Raw genomic sequence first — 14,900 nt, 5'->3', positions numbered from 1 at the left:
ATGTGTTTTGCGCATCCGATCCATCTATCAGTGGATCCGTAAAAATCATACGGACATATGAATGGAGCCTTACAGGGGGGTGATCAATGACAGGGGGGTCATCAATGACAGGGGGGTGATCAGGGAGTCTATATGGGGTGATCACCTCCGTCATTGATCACTCCCCTGTAAGGCTCCATTCAGACGTCCGTATGTGTTTTGCGGATCCGATCCATCTATCAGTGGATCCGTAAAAATCATACGGATGTCACGACCCTTGGTCATGGTCGTGACTCCTTAGGAGCCGCATGCAGTTACCCGCGGTTTTGGTGTTGTGTCAACCGCAGCTGGGGGCACTTGGTGGTTTGCCTCAGGTGCGGTTGCCGCGGATAACAAGCATGCGTGCGGTTGCCCTTGGCAACGTGTTTTATGTGCACTCCGTTTGTCTGTTTGTGGTGCACTAGGTCATGTGTTGTATGCACGGAGACACCTTCCTTTACCTGCGGTTGTCCGCGGCAACGTTGTTGTTGTGTGCATGTGGTGGCAGGGTCTCGGCCTGCTGGCTGTTCCCCAGAACATTTTTGCCACGCATGCCGTTGCTGGCGGTAACAGGTGAGTGTGTTTGTGTGTTTCTTAGTTTGTGTGCACTTCCCCTTATATGTAAGTTTTCCCTTCTGTGTGCTGGAAGGGTTAACTTCCTTCCCAGTGTGTGTGATGTCACTGGGTGTGGTTGACCGGTGGGTGTGGCCTTTTGGCCTATATAGCCTGAGTCTCTTGCAGGCTTCAGTAGGTTGCTTCAGCCCTGCTAGCTGGAGCAGCCTCCTGTGTATTTTACCATCTACCAGTGGGGGCCTCCCTTCTGGTCATAAAACCTTTGTTACACGGTGTTATCTAGGTGTGTGTGGGGTTTCTGTATCATTGCAGCTTATGGTCCGGGTCCCTGTGTGATGTCTGTGTGTGCTGTCATTGTTGGTGTCCTGAACTTACAGCACCTGCACATGGGTTCCTGGTTGTGTTGCTCTGTGACAGGTGAGTGTTGTGTTGATTGCGTTTGCCTGTCACTGCCATAAGGTGTTTACTGTTTCCCCTTGTTGCTTGGCCATTGAGACTCCTGCTCCTCCGTGCCAAGGAGGAGTAGGTCGTCTCACCCAGCTCCTAGGTCAGGGATCTGTGGAGGGTCAGCAGGGATCCTAGGTTCCTGAGTATGGGCCCTCCTACCATCAAGGTCGGCCCATGCAGGTAGGAGACAGGGTCAGAGTTAGGGACGTAACAGGAGGTGACCTGCTCCCTAATTCTGTGTTGTTTGGCCAAGTGGTAACCCTACCATCTCCTGGCACCGCACGGCTGGGGGTTTCCCCCACCACCAGCCGTGACAACGGATGTCTGAATGGAGCCTTACAGGGAGTGATCAATGACAGGGGGGTGATGAGGGAGTCTATATGGGGTGATCACCTCCTTCATTGATCACTCCCCTGTAAGGCTCCATTCAGACGTCCGTATGTGTTTTGCGGATCCGATCCATTTATCAGTGGATCCGTAAAAATCATACGGACGTCTGAATGGAGCCTTACAGGGGGGTGATCAATGACAGGGGGGTGATCAATGACAGGGGGGTGATCAGGGAGTCTATATGGGGTGATCACCTCCGTCATTGATCACTCCCATGTAAGGCTCCATTCAGACGTCCGTATGTGTTTTGCGGATCCGATCCATCTATCGGTGGATCCGTAAAAATCATACGGATGTCTGAATGGAGCCTTACAGGGAGTTATCAATGACAGGGGGGTGATCAATGACAGGGGGGTGATCAGGGAGTCTATATGGGGTGATCTGGTGTGATCAGGGGTGAATAAGGGGTTAATAAGTGATGGGGGGGGGGGGTGTAGTGTGGTGCTACATATTACTGAGCTACCTGTGTCCTCTGGTGGTCGATCCAAACAAAGGGGACCACCAGAGGACCAGGTAGCAGGTATATTAGACGCTGTTATCAAAACAGCGTCTAATATACCTGATAGGGGTTAAAAAAATCACATCTCCAGCCTGCCAGCGAACGATTGCCGCTGGCAGGCTGGAGATCCACTCGCTTACCTTCCGTTCCTGTGAACGCGCGCGCCTGTTTGCGCGCGTTCACAGGAAAACACGCGTCTCGCGTTCGGCGGTCCGGAGGTGGTTAAAGAGGACCTTTCACTAGAATAAAACATCTAAACTAACTAAGCAGACATGTAGAGCGGCGCCCAGGGATCTCCCTGCACTTACTGTTATACCTGGGCACCGCTCCGTTCGCCCGGTATAGCCTCCGGTATCTTCATAGTTAGGCTCCTGAGAGGCTTTTTTTTCTCTCAGGCTATGAGCTGAGCGCTGCAATTGGCCAGCGCTACAGCATGGGAGAATGAGACGCCGGCAGGCTCAACTGGGTCGAGCCTAACTATGAAGATACCGGAGGCTATAACGGGAGAACGGAGCGGCGCCCGGGGATAATAGTAAGTGCAGGGGGATCCCTGGGCGCCGCTCTACATGTCTGTATAGTTAGTTTAGATGTTTTATTCTAGTGAAAGGTCCTCTTCAAGAGGTTAAAAGCAGAGAATTTCAAATTTAGAAAAGGTAAAATATATTGACTCAATTTTACCACTAACATAAAGTACAATGCATCATGAGAAAACAATCCCAGAATAGCTTGGATAAATAAATGCATTTCAAAGTTTTCACCACATAAAGTGACATATGTGAGATTTGCAAAATAAGTCAGGGCCAGGAAGGTGAAAAATGGCAGGGCCCTGAAGAGGTTAATCAGTCCTAGGCCATGTTTACATGATCTAACAGCCACATGTGGATGAAGCTCCGCCCACCTGTAGTCACCAAAGGCTGCATGATTTTGCAGGTAGAGCCAAGGTCTAACCTTCAAAATTGGGTGGCCACCGGTGGCTATGGGTGGAGTTTGTCTGCCGCATGTAACCTTGTCCTTACCTTATCCTTTGTTATTACTAAATGGGTGCTCAAGGACTAGGAAACATGGCTGCTTTCTTCCAAAAACAGCTCCACAGCTGTCCACAGGTTGTGTGTTGCATTACATCTTAACCCCATTCACTTCAATAGAGCTGAGCTGCAACACTGGACAGAACCCATGGACAGGTGTGGGGTTGTTTTTGGAATAAGGCTAATGTCAGATGAGCGTGTCCATTGCAGAAAATGTGCTCTGTGTGGGAGCGCGATTTCTTGTTATGGACACTGCGCCTTATAATGCTGTGTGTCTCTGGCGTCCTTGCATCTACTGGTATTTACTCTCCTTACGCTCCCCAGGGCAGTGCAATGATAAAATGATGCAAATGGTAGTGCGGTGCATTGATGAGGAGGCCACTGTACTTTACTGAGGCTAATTGTGTAGGTGGTTCACACAAGCACTGCAATTCCCAAGACTGTGTATGGAAGATGGGGCTGAATGCCTTTCTTATAGTGTGCACAATCTTTCCTTTCCTGGCCTAAGAGGTGCTCTGTCTCTATCCCTGGGTATATTTAGATAGCCCAGTATCCTCAGTGGAATACAGTCTGAACAGTGGTTCCTATCTGTCCTTTTTGGTAAGGGGGACACCTGAAGCTTATCACTCCACTACATGCAGAGAAGTCTGTAGCCTCTATGCTATGGAATACATAGAGAAGTAAGGGGCCCATAGCAAGGCCCCCCACACAGGACAGAAGGGTTTCCGCCTAAACCCATTTCAATGACCCTTAGGCCATACACAAACTTTAGGACATACATGAAATACAGTGACAGTAACACTTTAGCCACATACAATGAGGACACTGCATAAGGTTGTCTTTAACTGCTTCCCGACTGCCTAACGCACGGATACTGGCGGCGGTCGATTCATTCCTCCTGGACACATTCGTGCGTCATCTCGCGAGACGGCCCGCGCATGCGCATTGCTGGCCGGCAAAAGTTAAAGAACAATTTCGTCACCAGCCTGCCAGCCAATGATCGTTGCTGGCAGGCTGGCGATTTTCAAAAAATCAAATTTATAAATATAAGGTGTTAAAAGGCTTCTGTGCTCCTCTGCTGGGACCAACCGACGAAAAGGACACACATCACAGTAAGTAGCCACCAAACACTACACTTTGCCCCAGATCACCCCCCATCACCCCAATTAACCCCTTGATCGCCCCTGTCAATAACCTAGTGAAAGGGAAAAAAGTGATCAGTGTAAACTGTCACTTTTTTTTTTCACTGGTATTGACTGATAGTTTTAGGATAGTTTTAGGCCCCTTGGTTAGGTAGTTAGCGATCGTTTAGCGCCCAGCCCACCGAACCGCAGTCACTTATTCGCTGATTAGCGTATCGCTAATCAGCTTTTGTACTTTTATAGTATCTGTAAGTGATCAAAACTGATCACAGTCAGATCTATAATAGTATTAGTGTCACCTTAGTTCGCCCGCCACCCAAAACACAGTGTTTGCCCGATCAGGCCTGATCGGTCGCCCACACGTGCGTTTACCCACGCCCGCCCCGCCGCAGTGACAAAAAATGTATTTTTTTTTATCACTGCACAATCACTTTACAAGCGCTGCAGCGATAAAAAAAATCAGTTTTGATATTTTTTATCAATCGCAGCGGCCTCCAGTACTTCGCTAGCCCCCCATTTGTAAGACAGGCTTGCTTTTTTTCTTGGGTAGTCTCAGGGAATACCCCATAAATTTAGTAGTCAAATTGTCAAACAGGTGGTATTCTTCTGAAGAGGCCTACAGGCTTCCGACCCAGTCGGATGAGGAATGGGAACCCTCATCTGACGAATCTAGCGGGTCAGAATATGAACCTGTAGAAAGCAGTGGCACTCTGACCCAAAGTTCAGACGAGGAGGTTGAGGTCCCCGATAGCACCAGGCGTACCCGGCCCCGTGTTGCTAGACCACAGGTTGCGCAGGATCCGCTTCAAGGGCAGCTGAGTGGGGCTGGCACTGTCGGATTACGTGGCATACACCAGCAGCGCAGCCCATTCTGGACCTAGTACCAGCACTGCCGTACAACATGGTGAAGTGGCGAGCACCAGAAGGGCAGATGAAGCTGGTACGGTGGCACGTGCAATAGTTACCCCGTCGCAGCCACCGCACAGACAGGCCTGTAGAGCCCCTAGAGTCCCTGAGGTGCTGGAAAACCCTGATTGGCAGTCCCCAACTTCAGCCGCAGCTGTAGTTCCCTCTTTCACCGCCCAGTCTGGAGTTCGGGTTGAGACAGCTCAGATCGGTTCGGCACTGGGATTTTTTTAGCTATTCTTGACTGCGGAGCTCTTGAACTTAGTCGTGGCAGAAACAAATCGGTATGCCACTCAATTTATAGCCGCCAACCCGGGAAGCTTTTATGCCCAGCCTTTCCGGTGGAAACCAGTCCAAGTTTCCAAAATTTAAATTTTTCTTGGCCTTCTCCTCAACATGGGTCTAACCAAAAAGCATGAATTGCGGTCATATTGGCCCACGAACCCAATTCATCACATGCCCATGTTCTCTGCTGCTATGTCCAGGACACGATTTGAGACCATCCTCCGTTTCCTGCATTTTAGTGACAACACCACCTCCCGTCCCAGAGGCCACCCAGCTTTTGACCGGCTCCACAAAATTCGGCCCCTCATAGACCACTTCAACAACAAATTTGCAGATTTGTATACCCCTGAGCAAAACATCTGCGTAGACGAGTCCCTTATACATTTTACCGGCCGCCTTGGCTTCAAACAATACATCCCAAGCAAGCGCGCCCAGTATGGGGTCAAATTGTATAAGCTCTGTGAAAGGGCCACAGGCTATACCCTCAAATTTCGGATCTATGAGGGTAAAGATCAGACCCTGGAGCCGGTCGGTTGCCCTGACTACCTGGGGAGCAGTGAGAAGACAGTCTGGGACTTGGTGTCACCCTTATTTGGCAAGGGGTACCATCTTTATGTGGACAATTTTTACACAAGTGTGCCCCTCTTCAGGCATTTTTTCCTAGAACAGATTGGCTGCTGTGGCACCGTGTGACCTAGTCGCCGGGGGTTCCCCCAACGGCTCGGTACCACCCGTCTTGCAAGGGGGGAGAGGGCTGCCTTGTGTAACCAAGAACTGCTCGCGGTGAAATGGAGAGACAAGCGTGACGTTTACATTCTCTCCTCCATTCACGCAGACACGACAATACAAATAGAACGGGCAACCAGTGTCATTGAAAAGCCCCTCTCAGTCCACGACTATAATTCGCTCATGGGAGGGGTGGACTTCAATGACCAGATGTTGGCTCCTTATTTAGTTTCCGACGCACCAGACGCTGGTTTAAGAAGATGTCTGTATATTTGATTCAATTGGCTGCATATAATAGTTTTGTTCTCTACAGTAAGGCTGGGAGAACAGGATCCTTCCTCAAATTTCAGGAAGAGATCATCGAGAACCTCCTGTATCCAGGAGGTTCCGTGGCCCCATCCACCAGTGTAGTGAGCTGTCTACACGAGCGACATTTCCCCAATGTCGTTGCTGGTACCTCAACCCAACCGTCACCCCGAAAAAGATGTTATGTTTGTAGCAGGAGTGGAATAAGGAGTGACACCCGCTATTTCTGTCCTGACTGCCCTGACCGCCCTGCCCTATGCTTAGGGGAGTGTTTCCGGAAGTACCACACACAGGTACACTTAGCATAGGGATTGCATCTCACAGGACAGGCACACAGGGCTATTAGGGCCCTTTCACTCACAGCTGCTGCAAACCTCTCCTTTCACCTGGGACAAAGTGCATAATGTACTTCGCCACATCTTTGGGCGATTTGCGCTTTGCACATTGTCCCATGGGGAAGGAGAGGTTTGTCCTATAAAGGTAAAAAAACAAAAACAAAAAAAAAATCACCGGTAAGCAAAAAAGTTAACGTTCTGTTCAAAAAGTTAAATAAAGTTTATATGTTGCGTTCAAATTTTATTATAAAGTTAATAAATTTATTGCGTTGCGGCCTGGTTTTTTCTTTTTTGTTTTGTTTTTTTTACCTTCCTGGTGGACCAACCGATCGACTAGCTGCAGCACTGATGTGCATTCTGACAGAAGCATTGCGCTGCTGTCAGATTACACAAAAGTCAGTGTATGCGGCGCTGCAAGACGAGATTTCTCCTCTGCAGTAAAAGATACGTTTGCCGAGGCATATGAGCTGAGGGGCAGGCGGTGTTCATATACTTTGGCAAACACTTTGTATATAAAAGAATAAAAAAATCCCGGCAATGATTTATTCATTCACATCGATTGATGTAAATAGAGAAATCTGGTTTGCCAGGGCATACGGGCTAAGTGGGTTTGGATGTTGGGCGGAGCTCCTATGTCCTGGCAGACGCCTTTCCCCTTCTTTTTTTTTTTGGCAGAGATTTTTTCATCCACATTGATCGATGCGAATGAAGAAATCTGTGCCGTTCATTTTTTCTTTCAGCCCAGAGGCTGAACGGAAAAAAAATATCTCATTACCCGTATGCTCAATATAAGGAGAATAGCAGAAACTCCTAATGCTGGCCATACATGTAATGATTGCGGAGACCCTCAAATGCCAGGGCAGTACAAACACCCCACAAATGACCCCATTTTGGAAAGAAGACACCCCAAGGTATTCGCTGAGGGGCATATTGAGTCCATGAAAGATTGAAATTTTTGTCCCAAGTCAGCGGAAAGGGAGACTTTGTGAGAAAAAACAACAAAAACATCAATTTCCGATAACTTGTGCCAAAAAAAAAAAAAATTGATATGAACTCGCCATGCCCCTCATTGAATACCTTGGGGTGTCTTCTTTCCAAAATGGGGTCACATGTGGGGTATTTATACTGCCCTGGCATTTTAGGGGCCCTAAAGCGTGAGAAGCAGTCTGGGATCCAAATGTCTAAAGATGCCCTCCTAAAAGGAATTTGGGCCCCTTTGCGCATCTAGGCTGCAAAAAAGTGTCACACATGTGGTATCGCCGTACTCAGGAGAAGTTGGGGAATGTGTTTTGGGGTGTCATTTTACATATACCCATGCTGGGTGAGATAAATATCTTGGTCAAATGCCAACTTTGTATAAAAAAATGGGAAAAGTTGTCTTTTGCCGAGATATTTCTCTCACCCAGCATGGGTATATGTAAAAAGACACCCCAAAACACATTGCCCTACTTCTTCTGAGTACGGCGATACCCGATGTGTGACACCTAGGCTGCAAAAAAGTGTCACACATCTGGTATCGCCGTAAAAGACAACTTTTCCCATTTTTTTATACAAAGTTGGCATTTGACCAAGATATTTATCTCACCCAGCATGGGTATATGTAAAATGACACCCCAAAACACATTGCCCAACTTCTCCTGAGTACGGTGATACCAGATGTGTGACACTTTTTTGCAGCCTAGGTGGGCAAAGGGGCCCAAATTCCAAAGAGCACCTTTTCACAGGGCATTTTTTACACATTTTGATTTCAAACTACTTCCCACACATTAGGGCCCCTAAAATGCCTACTAGTGTCTACTTTCCAAAATGGGGTTATTTGTGGGGTTTTTCTACTGTCTGGGCATTGTAGAACCTCAGGAAACATGACAGGTGCTCAGAAAGTCAGAGCCGCTTCAAAAAGCGGAAATTCACTTTTTTTTTTTATCAAAGACATGTAGAACAAAAAATTTAGAGAAAAATTTATATATGGATGTCGTTTTTTTGAAAAATTTTACCAATGAAAGTGAAAAATGTCATTTTTTTGCAAAAATTTTCGTTAAATTTATATTGATAAAAAAAGTTAAAATATCAGCATCAATGAAATACCACCAAATGAAAGCTCTATTAGTGAGAAGAAAAGGAGGTAAAATTCATTTGGGTGGTAAGTTGTATGACCGAGCAATAAACCGTGAAAGTAGGGTAGTGCAGAAGTGTAAAAAGTTGGCTGGTCATTAAAGAGGACCTTTCACCTGGAAAAACATTGTGAACTAAGTATCCTGACATATACAGCGGCGCCCAGGGATCTCACTGCACTTACTATTATCCCTGGGCGCCGCTCCGTTCTCCCGTTATGTCCTCCGGTATGTTCGGGGACTTGGTTATAGTAGGCGGTGTCTGCCCTTGTGGGCGTCTCCTTCTCCTAGGCTGCAGCGCTGGCCAATCGCAGCGCACAGCTCACAGCCTGGCAGAAAAAAACCTCCCAGGCTGTGAGCTCTGCGCTGCGATTGGCCAGCGCTACAGCCTAGGAGGAGGAGACGCCCACAGAACAAGGGCAGACACCGCCTACTATAACTTACTGAGCGAAGATACCGGAGGGCATAACGGGAGAATGGAGCGCCGCCCAGGGATAATAGTAAGTGCAGTGAGATCCCTGGGCGCCGCTGTATATGTCAGGATACTTAGTTCACAATGTTTTTCCAGGTGAAAGGTCCTCTTTAAGGGTGTTTAAGCTAGGGGAGCTGAGGTGGTTAAGGGGAACCTGTCACGGCGATCTTGGACCTGTAGTAATACATGAGTAGTACTGCAGATATGAAGTCCAGATAAATACTTTTAATTTTTAATTTGTATTATGAGGTTCTGCAGTAGATAAGGTGTGTATTGTGAGGTTATGCAGCAGTAGATGTGTGTATTATGAGGTTCTGCAGCAGCTAAGGTGTGTTATGAGGTTCTGTAGCCGATGAGGTGTGTATTATGAGGTTCTACAGCACTTGAGATTTGCAGTATGATGTTCTACAGCAGCTGAGGTGTGTATTGTGAGGTTATGCAGCAGCTGATGTGTGTGTTATGCGGTTCTGCAGCCGATGAGGTGTGTATTATGAGGTACTGCAGCAGCTGAGGTGTGTATTATGAGGTTCTGCAGTAGATAAGGTGTGTATTGTGAGGTTATGCAGCAGTAGATGTGTGTATTATGAGGTTCTGCAGCAGCTAAGGTGTGTTATGAGGTTCTGTAGCCGATGAGGTGTGTATTATGAGGTTCTACAGCACTTGAGATTTGCAGTATGATGTTCTACAGCAGCTGAGGTGTGTATTGTGAGGTTATGCAGCAGCTGATGTGTGTGTTATGCGGTTCTGCAGCCGTTGAGGTGTGTATTATGCGGTTCTGCAGCCGATGAGGTGTGTATTATGAGGTTCTGCAGCCGATGAGGTGTGTATTATGAGGTTCTGCAGCCGATGAGGTGTGTATTATGAGGTTCTGCAGCAAATTAGGTGTATTCAGTGGCGTAGCTTGGGGGGGGGGGGGGGGGGGGGCGGTGCGTTGCCCTGGGCGCCAGACTGCAGGGGGCGCTGGCTGCTGGCGGAAAAAAATTGTTAACTTTAGTTTTTGCTCTGCTGCACTGCGCAGCACCGCAGAGTGAAGAACGGTTTCAGTAGAAGGAGCGCACGCCCTGATGAATCACCAGGGTGCGCACGGCAGTACGGCACTTCACCGAAAGGCTCCGCCCACCTTCCGAGCGGGAAAGACACTGCGGTGCCGGAACAAGAAGATGGTTGCCGCAGTGCCCCTTCATGACAGGCTCCACAGGCAGCCAGAATGAGCGACACTGAGAGTGAGTGCCAGTCAGTGTCACAGTGTGACCAGGGGGGCAGGCGGTATATCAAGGGGTAATGCTGGTAGGCCTGGCCTGGTATATGGACAGCAGAGATAGGCAGATGGCATCCTCTGGGCAGTACTGTCTCTCTGCACCCTGACTGCCACCTGCTTGGCCTGGCTCAGCACTGAGTGATAATCAGTGTCACAGTGTGACTGAGTCACTCAGTGCTGATAGCCAAGCACCAGGCAGTGAAGTGCCATGAAAGCCAGGCCAAGCAGGTGGCAGTCAGGGTGCAGAGAGACAGTACTGCCCAGAGGATGCCATCTGCCCATCTCTGCTGTCCATATACCAGGCCAGGCCTACTAGCATTACCCCTTGGTATACCGCCTGCCCGCCTGGTCACCCCACTCAGGGAGACAAGTGACTCAGACTGTTAGGTGTGGGGTGACCAGGCGGTATATGAAGGGGTAATACTGGTAGGCCTGGTATATGGACAGCAGAGACGGGCAGATGACATCCTCTGGGTGTTGTATCTTACATGGGACTATATGCTGGAGGAGCTGAAGGGAGAGGGATGTATTTTAGATGGGACTGTATGCTGGAGGGGCTGAAGGCAGGGAAGTAATTTATCTTACACGGGACTGTATGCTGGAGGGGCTGAAGGAAGGGGAAGGTTGTATCTTACATGGGACTGTATGCTGGAGGGGATGAAGGAAGGGGGAGTGATTTATTTTACATGGGACTGTATGCTGGAGGGGCTGAAGGGGGCCATAATTATTACTATAATACAGAGGGGACCATAATTATTACAATAATACTACAGAGGTGGTCATTATAATAATAATAATAATAATAATAACACAGAGGGGCCATTATATATTATAATTATACAGAGGGCATTATACTTATGGGCACTACGGGGAAGGGGAGGTCTGTTATCTGAGGATGATAGTAAAGTGAGAAATCTAAAAAAAAATCTGTGAAACTCTACAGAGACGAGATGCGGCTAAATGAAGGTATCATGGTGGTCTTATCTCTGAATGAAGACGCTGAGGAAAGTCTACATCACAGGAGATGGCACTGGATGTAACAGGTATAGTGCGGTATTCTACTGTATATTTCATAGCAATGTATGTTATGTCCATCCAAATATCTGTTTCACTGTAGGGTGGGGGGGGGGGGGGGGATATAGAATTTGTCCCACACTGCCTCAGCCTCCATCCATGTTGCCACATTTCTCCCCCTTCCATCCATGTTGTCACATTTCTCCCCCCTTGATCCATGTTGTCACATTTCTCCCCCCTCCATCCATGTTGTCACATTTCTCCCCCTTCCATCCATGTTGTCACATTTCTCCCCCCTCTATCCATGTTGTCACATTTCTCCCCCTTCCATCCATGTTGTCACATTTCTCCCCCTTCCATCCATGTTGTCACATTTCTCCCCCCTCCATCCATGTTGTCACATTTCTCCCCCCTCCATCCATGTTGTCACATTTCTCCCCCCTCCATCCATGTTGTCACATTTCTCCCCCCTCCATCCATGTTGTCACATTTCTCCCCCCTCCATCCATGTTGTCACATTTCTCCCCCCTCCATCCATGTTGTCACATTTCTCCCCCCTCCATCCATGTTGTCACATTTCTCCCCCCTCCATCCATGTTGTCACATTTCTCCCCCCTCCATCATGTCCATTTCACCCCCCCCCCCATACATTTCTCCCTTCGGGCCGCACAGACAGACTACTAAGAGACATTTGTCCACACAATTACTCACCACCAACAGCTCCGCCTCAAGTCTCCAGACCTCCGCTCCCCAGTCTGGCAAAGAGAGAGTATAGGCGTGCTCAAACCCTGTCACACCAAGCACGGACCACGCCAAGAACCACAGCATTACTTGAGTAAAAAGAGAAAAAGGTCCAGCTCGGTTAAAATGTTACCTTTATTTTTCAGTGCAGATAAAAGCCAGTTACAGTCCAGTCTACATGTTTCGGATCAGAGACAATAGCGATCCTTCCTCATGACATGTCCCCCTTTTGACATGTCATGAGGAAGGATCGCTATGGTCTCTGATCCAAAACATGTAGACTAGACTGTAACTGGCTTTTATCTGCACTGAAAAATAAAAGGTAACATTTTAACTGAGCTGGACCTTTTTCTCTTTCCGCTCCCCAGTCTACACCAGTTGCTGCTGCCTGCCGCCCGCCGCGCCACTCGGCAGTCACATCCCCCTGACCCCTTGACTGTCTGTGTTGCCGATGCCGTGCTGCTGCTGAGCCTGTGTGCCGCTCTGTGAGGAGGTGAGGGCCGGGGCTGCACGGCACACCTGCAGGCTGGGGCGGGCGGCCGGGCAAGTCCACAAGTTATGTATTTAAAAATAAATAAATAAAAAATTCCGCCCTGGCGCCGCTGCCCCCTTCTCTGCGCCCTCAAGCAGCCGCTTGGTCTGCCTTATTATAGAGCCGGTGTTCCGTTACATTTCCCTACCCTCGTCACTTCCGGCCGCACCGGACATGATGTGGGAGGTGTGCCGCGCAGGCGCATGACGGGGTAGGGAAATTTCACAGCAGAGTTAGGCTAGTTTCACACTTGCGGCAGGACGGATCCGACATGCTGTTCACCATGTCGGATCCGTCCTGCGGCTATTTCGCCGTGCCCCCGGGCCGCCGCTCCGTCCCCATTGACTATACCCCATTGACTATAATGGGGGCGGAGCTCCGGCGCAGCACGGCGGTGCACGGCGAATATAGTCAATGGGGACGGAGCGGCGGCCCGGCGAAATAGCCGCAGGACGGATCCGACATGGTGAACAGCATGTCGGATCCGTCCTGCCGCAAGTGTGAAAGTACCCTTAGATGGACACGGGCCGCAACTGCGCATGCGCCGGGAGCCTCACCAGCGGTTAGGGTAGGGAAAAATTACGGGCCAGTGCGCAGGCGCGGTGATCGGATGGATGCTCTCAGCTGGACACCGGCCGACACTGCGCATGCGCTGGGAGCTTCACCAGCGGTTAGGGTAGGGAAAATTTCCCTTCCCTAACCACTGGTGAGGCTCCCGGCGCATGCACAGTGTCGGCTGGTGTCCAGCTAACTCTGCTGTGAAATTCCCCTACCCCATCGTTGTGTGTGTGCGTGGCGCGGCATACCTCCTCACGTCATGTGAGGTGCGGCCGTAAGTGACGAGGGTAGGGAAATCTCACGAGGTAGGGAAATCTAACGGAACACCGGCCCTGAGCTGAGGTACGTGTTAGGAGGTTCTGCAGCAGCTGAGGTGCGTGTTAGGAGGTTCTGCAGCAGCTGAGGTGCGTGTTAGGAGGTTCTGCAGCAGCTGAGGTACGTGTTAGGAGGTTCTGCAGCAGCCGAGGTGTGTGTTAGGAGGTTCTGCAGCAGCTGAGGTGCGTTTTAGGAAGTTCTGCAGCAGCCGGGGTGTGTGTTAGGAGATTCTGCAGCAGCTGAGGTGCGTGTTAGGAGATTCTGCAGCAGCTGAGGTGTGTGTACTGTGAGGTTCTGCAGCAGAAGAGGTGTGTACTGTGAGGTTCTGCAGCAGCTGAGGTGTGTGTACTGTGAGGTTCTGCAGCAGAAGAGGTGTGTACTGTGAGGTTCTGCAGCAGCTGCAAGGCCGCTTTTTCAATGTTGGCCAAGTTTCCTACAAACTTCCCTTGCCTAAATATTGAGATGAAGTAAATGTCCTCACTTCCTGTAAACAAGAAACCGACATGAGCATACTGACATAAGACATAACGGCTGTGCCCCACTGACGTCTCCGGGTGGGTGAGTCGGGGAATTCCACCATATGAGGCGACCAGAGCCGTGCGCTGTGCCCGCCCTCCACCTCCTCCCCTCGGTGAGATGTCTGGCGCTGCACGCCGCACACCCTTACTAGCTGACAGAGGAGCGAGTGCTGCTGGAGCTCCCGGCTCTCCGTCCCCCGCTCACCTCAGGTTCTTCCAGAAACTCTCCGCTTCTCCCCATGTTCGGACCGGATAAACTGGGGTTCGAAATGGATTTCGGCTTTAGGAATACGGCTTCTCTGGGGGAGTTTAACCCCTTCAGTGCCAGCATCCCAGCTACCAAAGTGGAGTTAACCATTTCATGCAGGTGAGGAGACTCTGGGGGCCACTGGGTCCACTCCTGCTGCTTTTCGGAAAGTTCTTGTGAGTGCAGGCAGAGACATGGTGGCCGTGTACCCGCCATCTCCCGGGTCAGCACATGCCCCAACAAGCCGTGTTTACTGGGGTTACATGTGTTGGCGCACAGTATATGCCATATGGGTACATGCCCTGGCACATGCTCACCCGGGTCGTGTCCTGGCATTTAGCTGTATGCCATTATTATGGGGGTTAGATGTCCTGGCACACTTCTGGCGCTATGTCATGTTTATACATGTCCTGGCACACATGCCATGTTTACCAGGGTTTATCCTGGCACAAGCTTAACTATACTGTTAGATGCAGTGTCGG

At 49.6% G+C, this 14,900-nt stretch overlaps 1 protein-coding gene across 1 annotated transcript in view; it reads left to right on the top strand.

The window, feature by feature from the left end:
• The first annotated feature begins 14,184 nt into the window (after positions 1-14,184).
• The window catches only part of CPNE8 (copine 8), a 298,438-nt gene continuing 297,722 nt past the window's right edge, over positions 14,185-14,900 (top strand). Inside the window, exon 1 of the mRNA XM_040412364.1 lies at positions 14,185-14,538. Coding sequence (XP_040268298.1) covers positions 14,411-14,538 — 128 coding nt within the window. The 5' untranslated portion in view covers positions 14,185-14,410. The remainder of the gene's footprint in view (positions 14,539-14,900) is intronic.

This window comes from Bufo bufo, chromosome 1, assembly GCF_905171765.1.
Source record: "Bufo bufo chromosome 1, aBufBuf1.1, whole genome shotgun sequence".
NCBI classification, from domain to species: Eukaryota; Metazoa; Chordata; class Amphibia; order Anura; family Bufonidae; genus Bufo; species Bufo bufo.
Note: the sequence above shows the minus strand (reverse complement) of the source record. Positions and strands in the feature narration are given on the sequence as shown.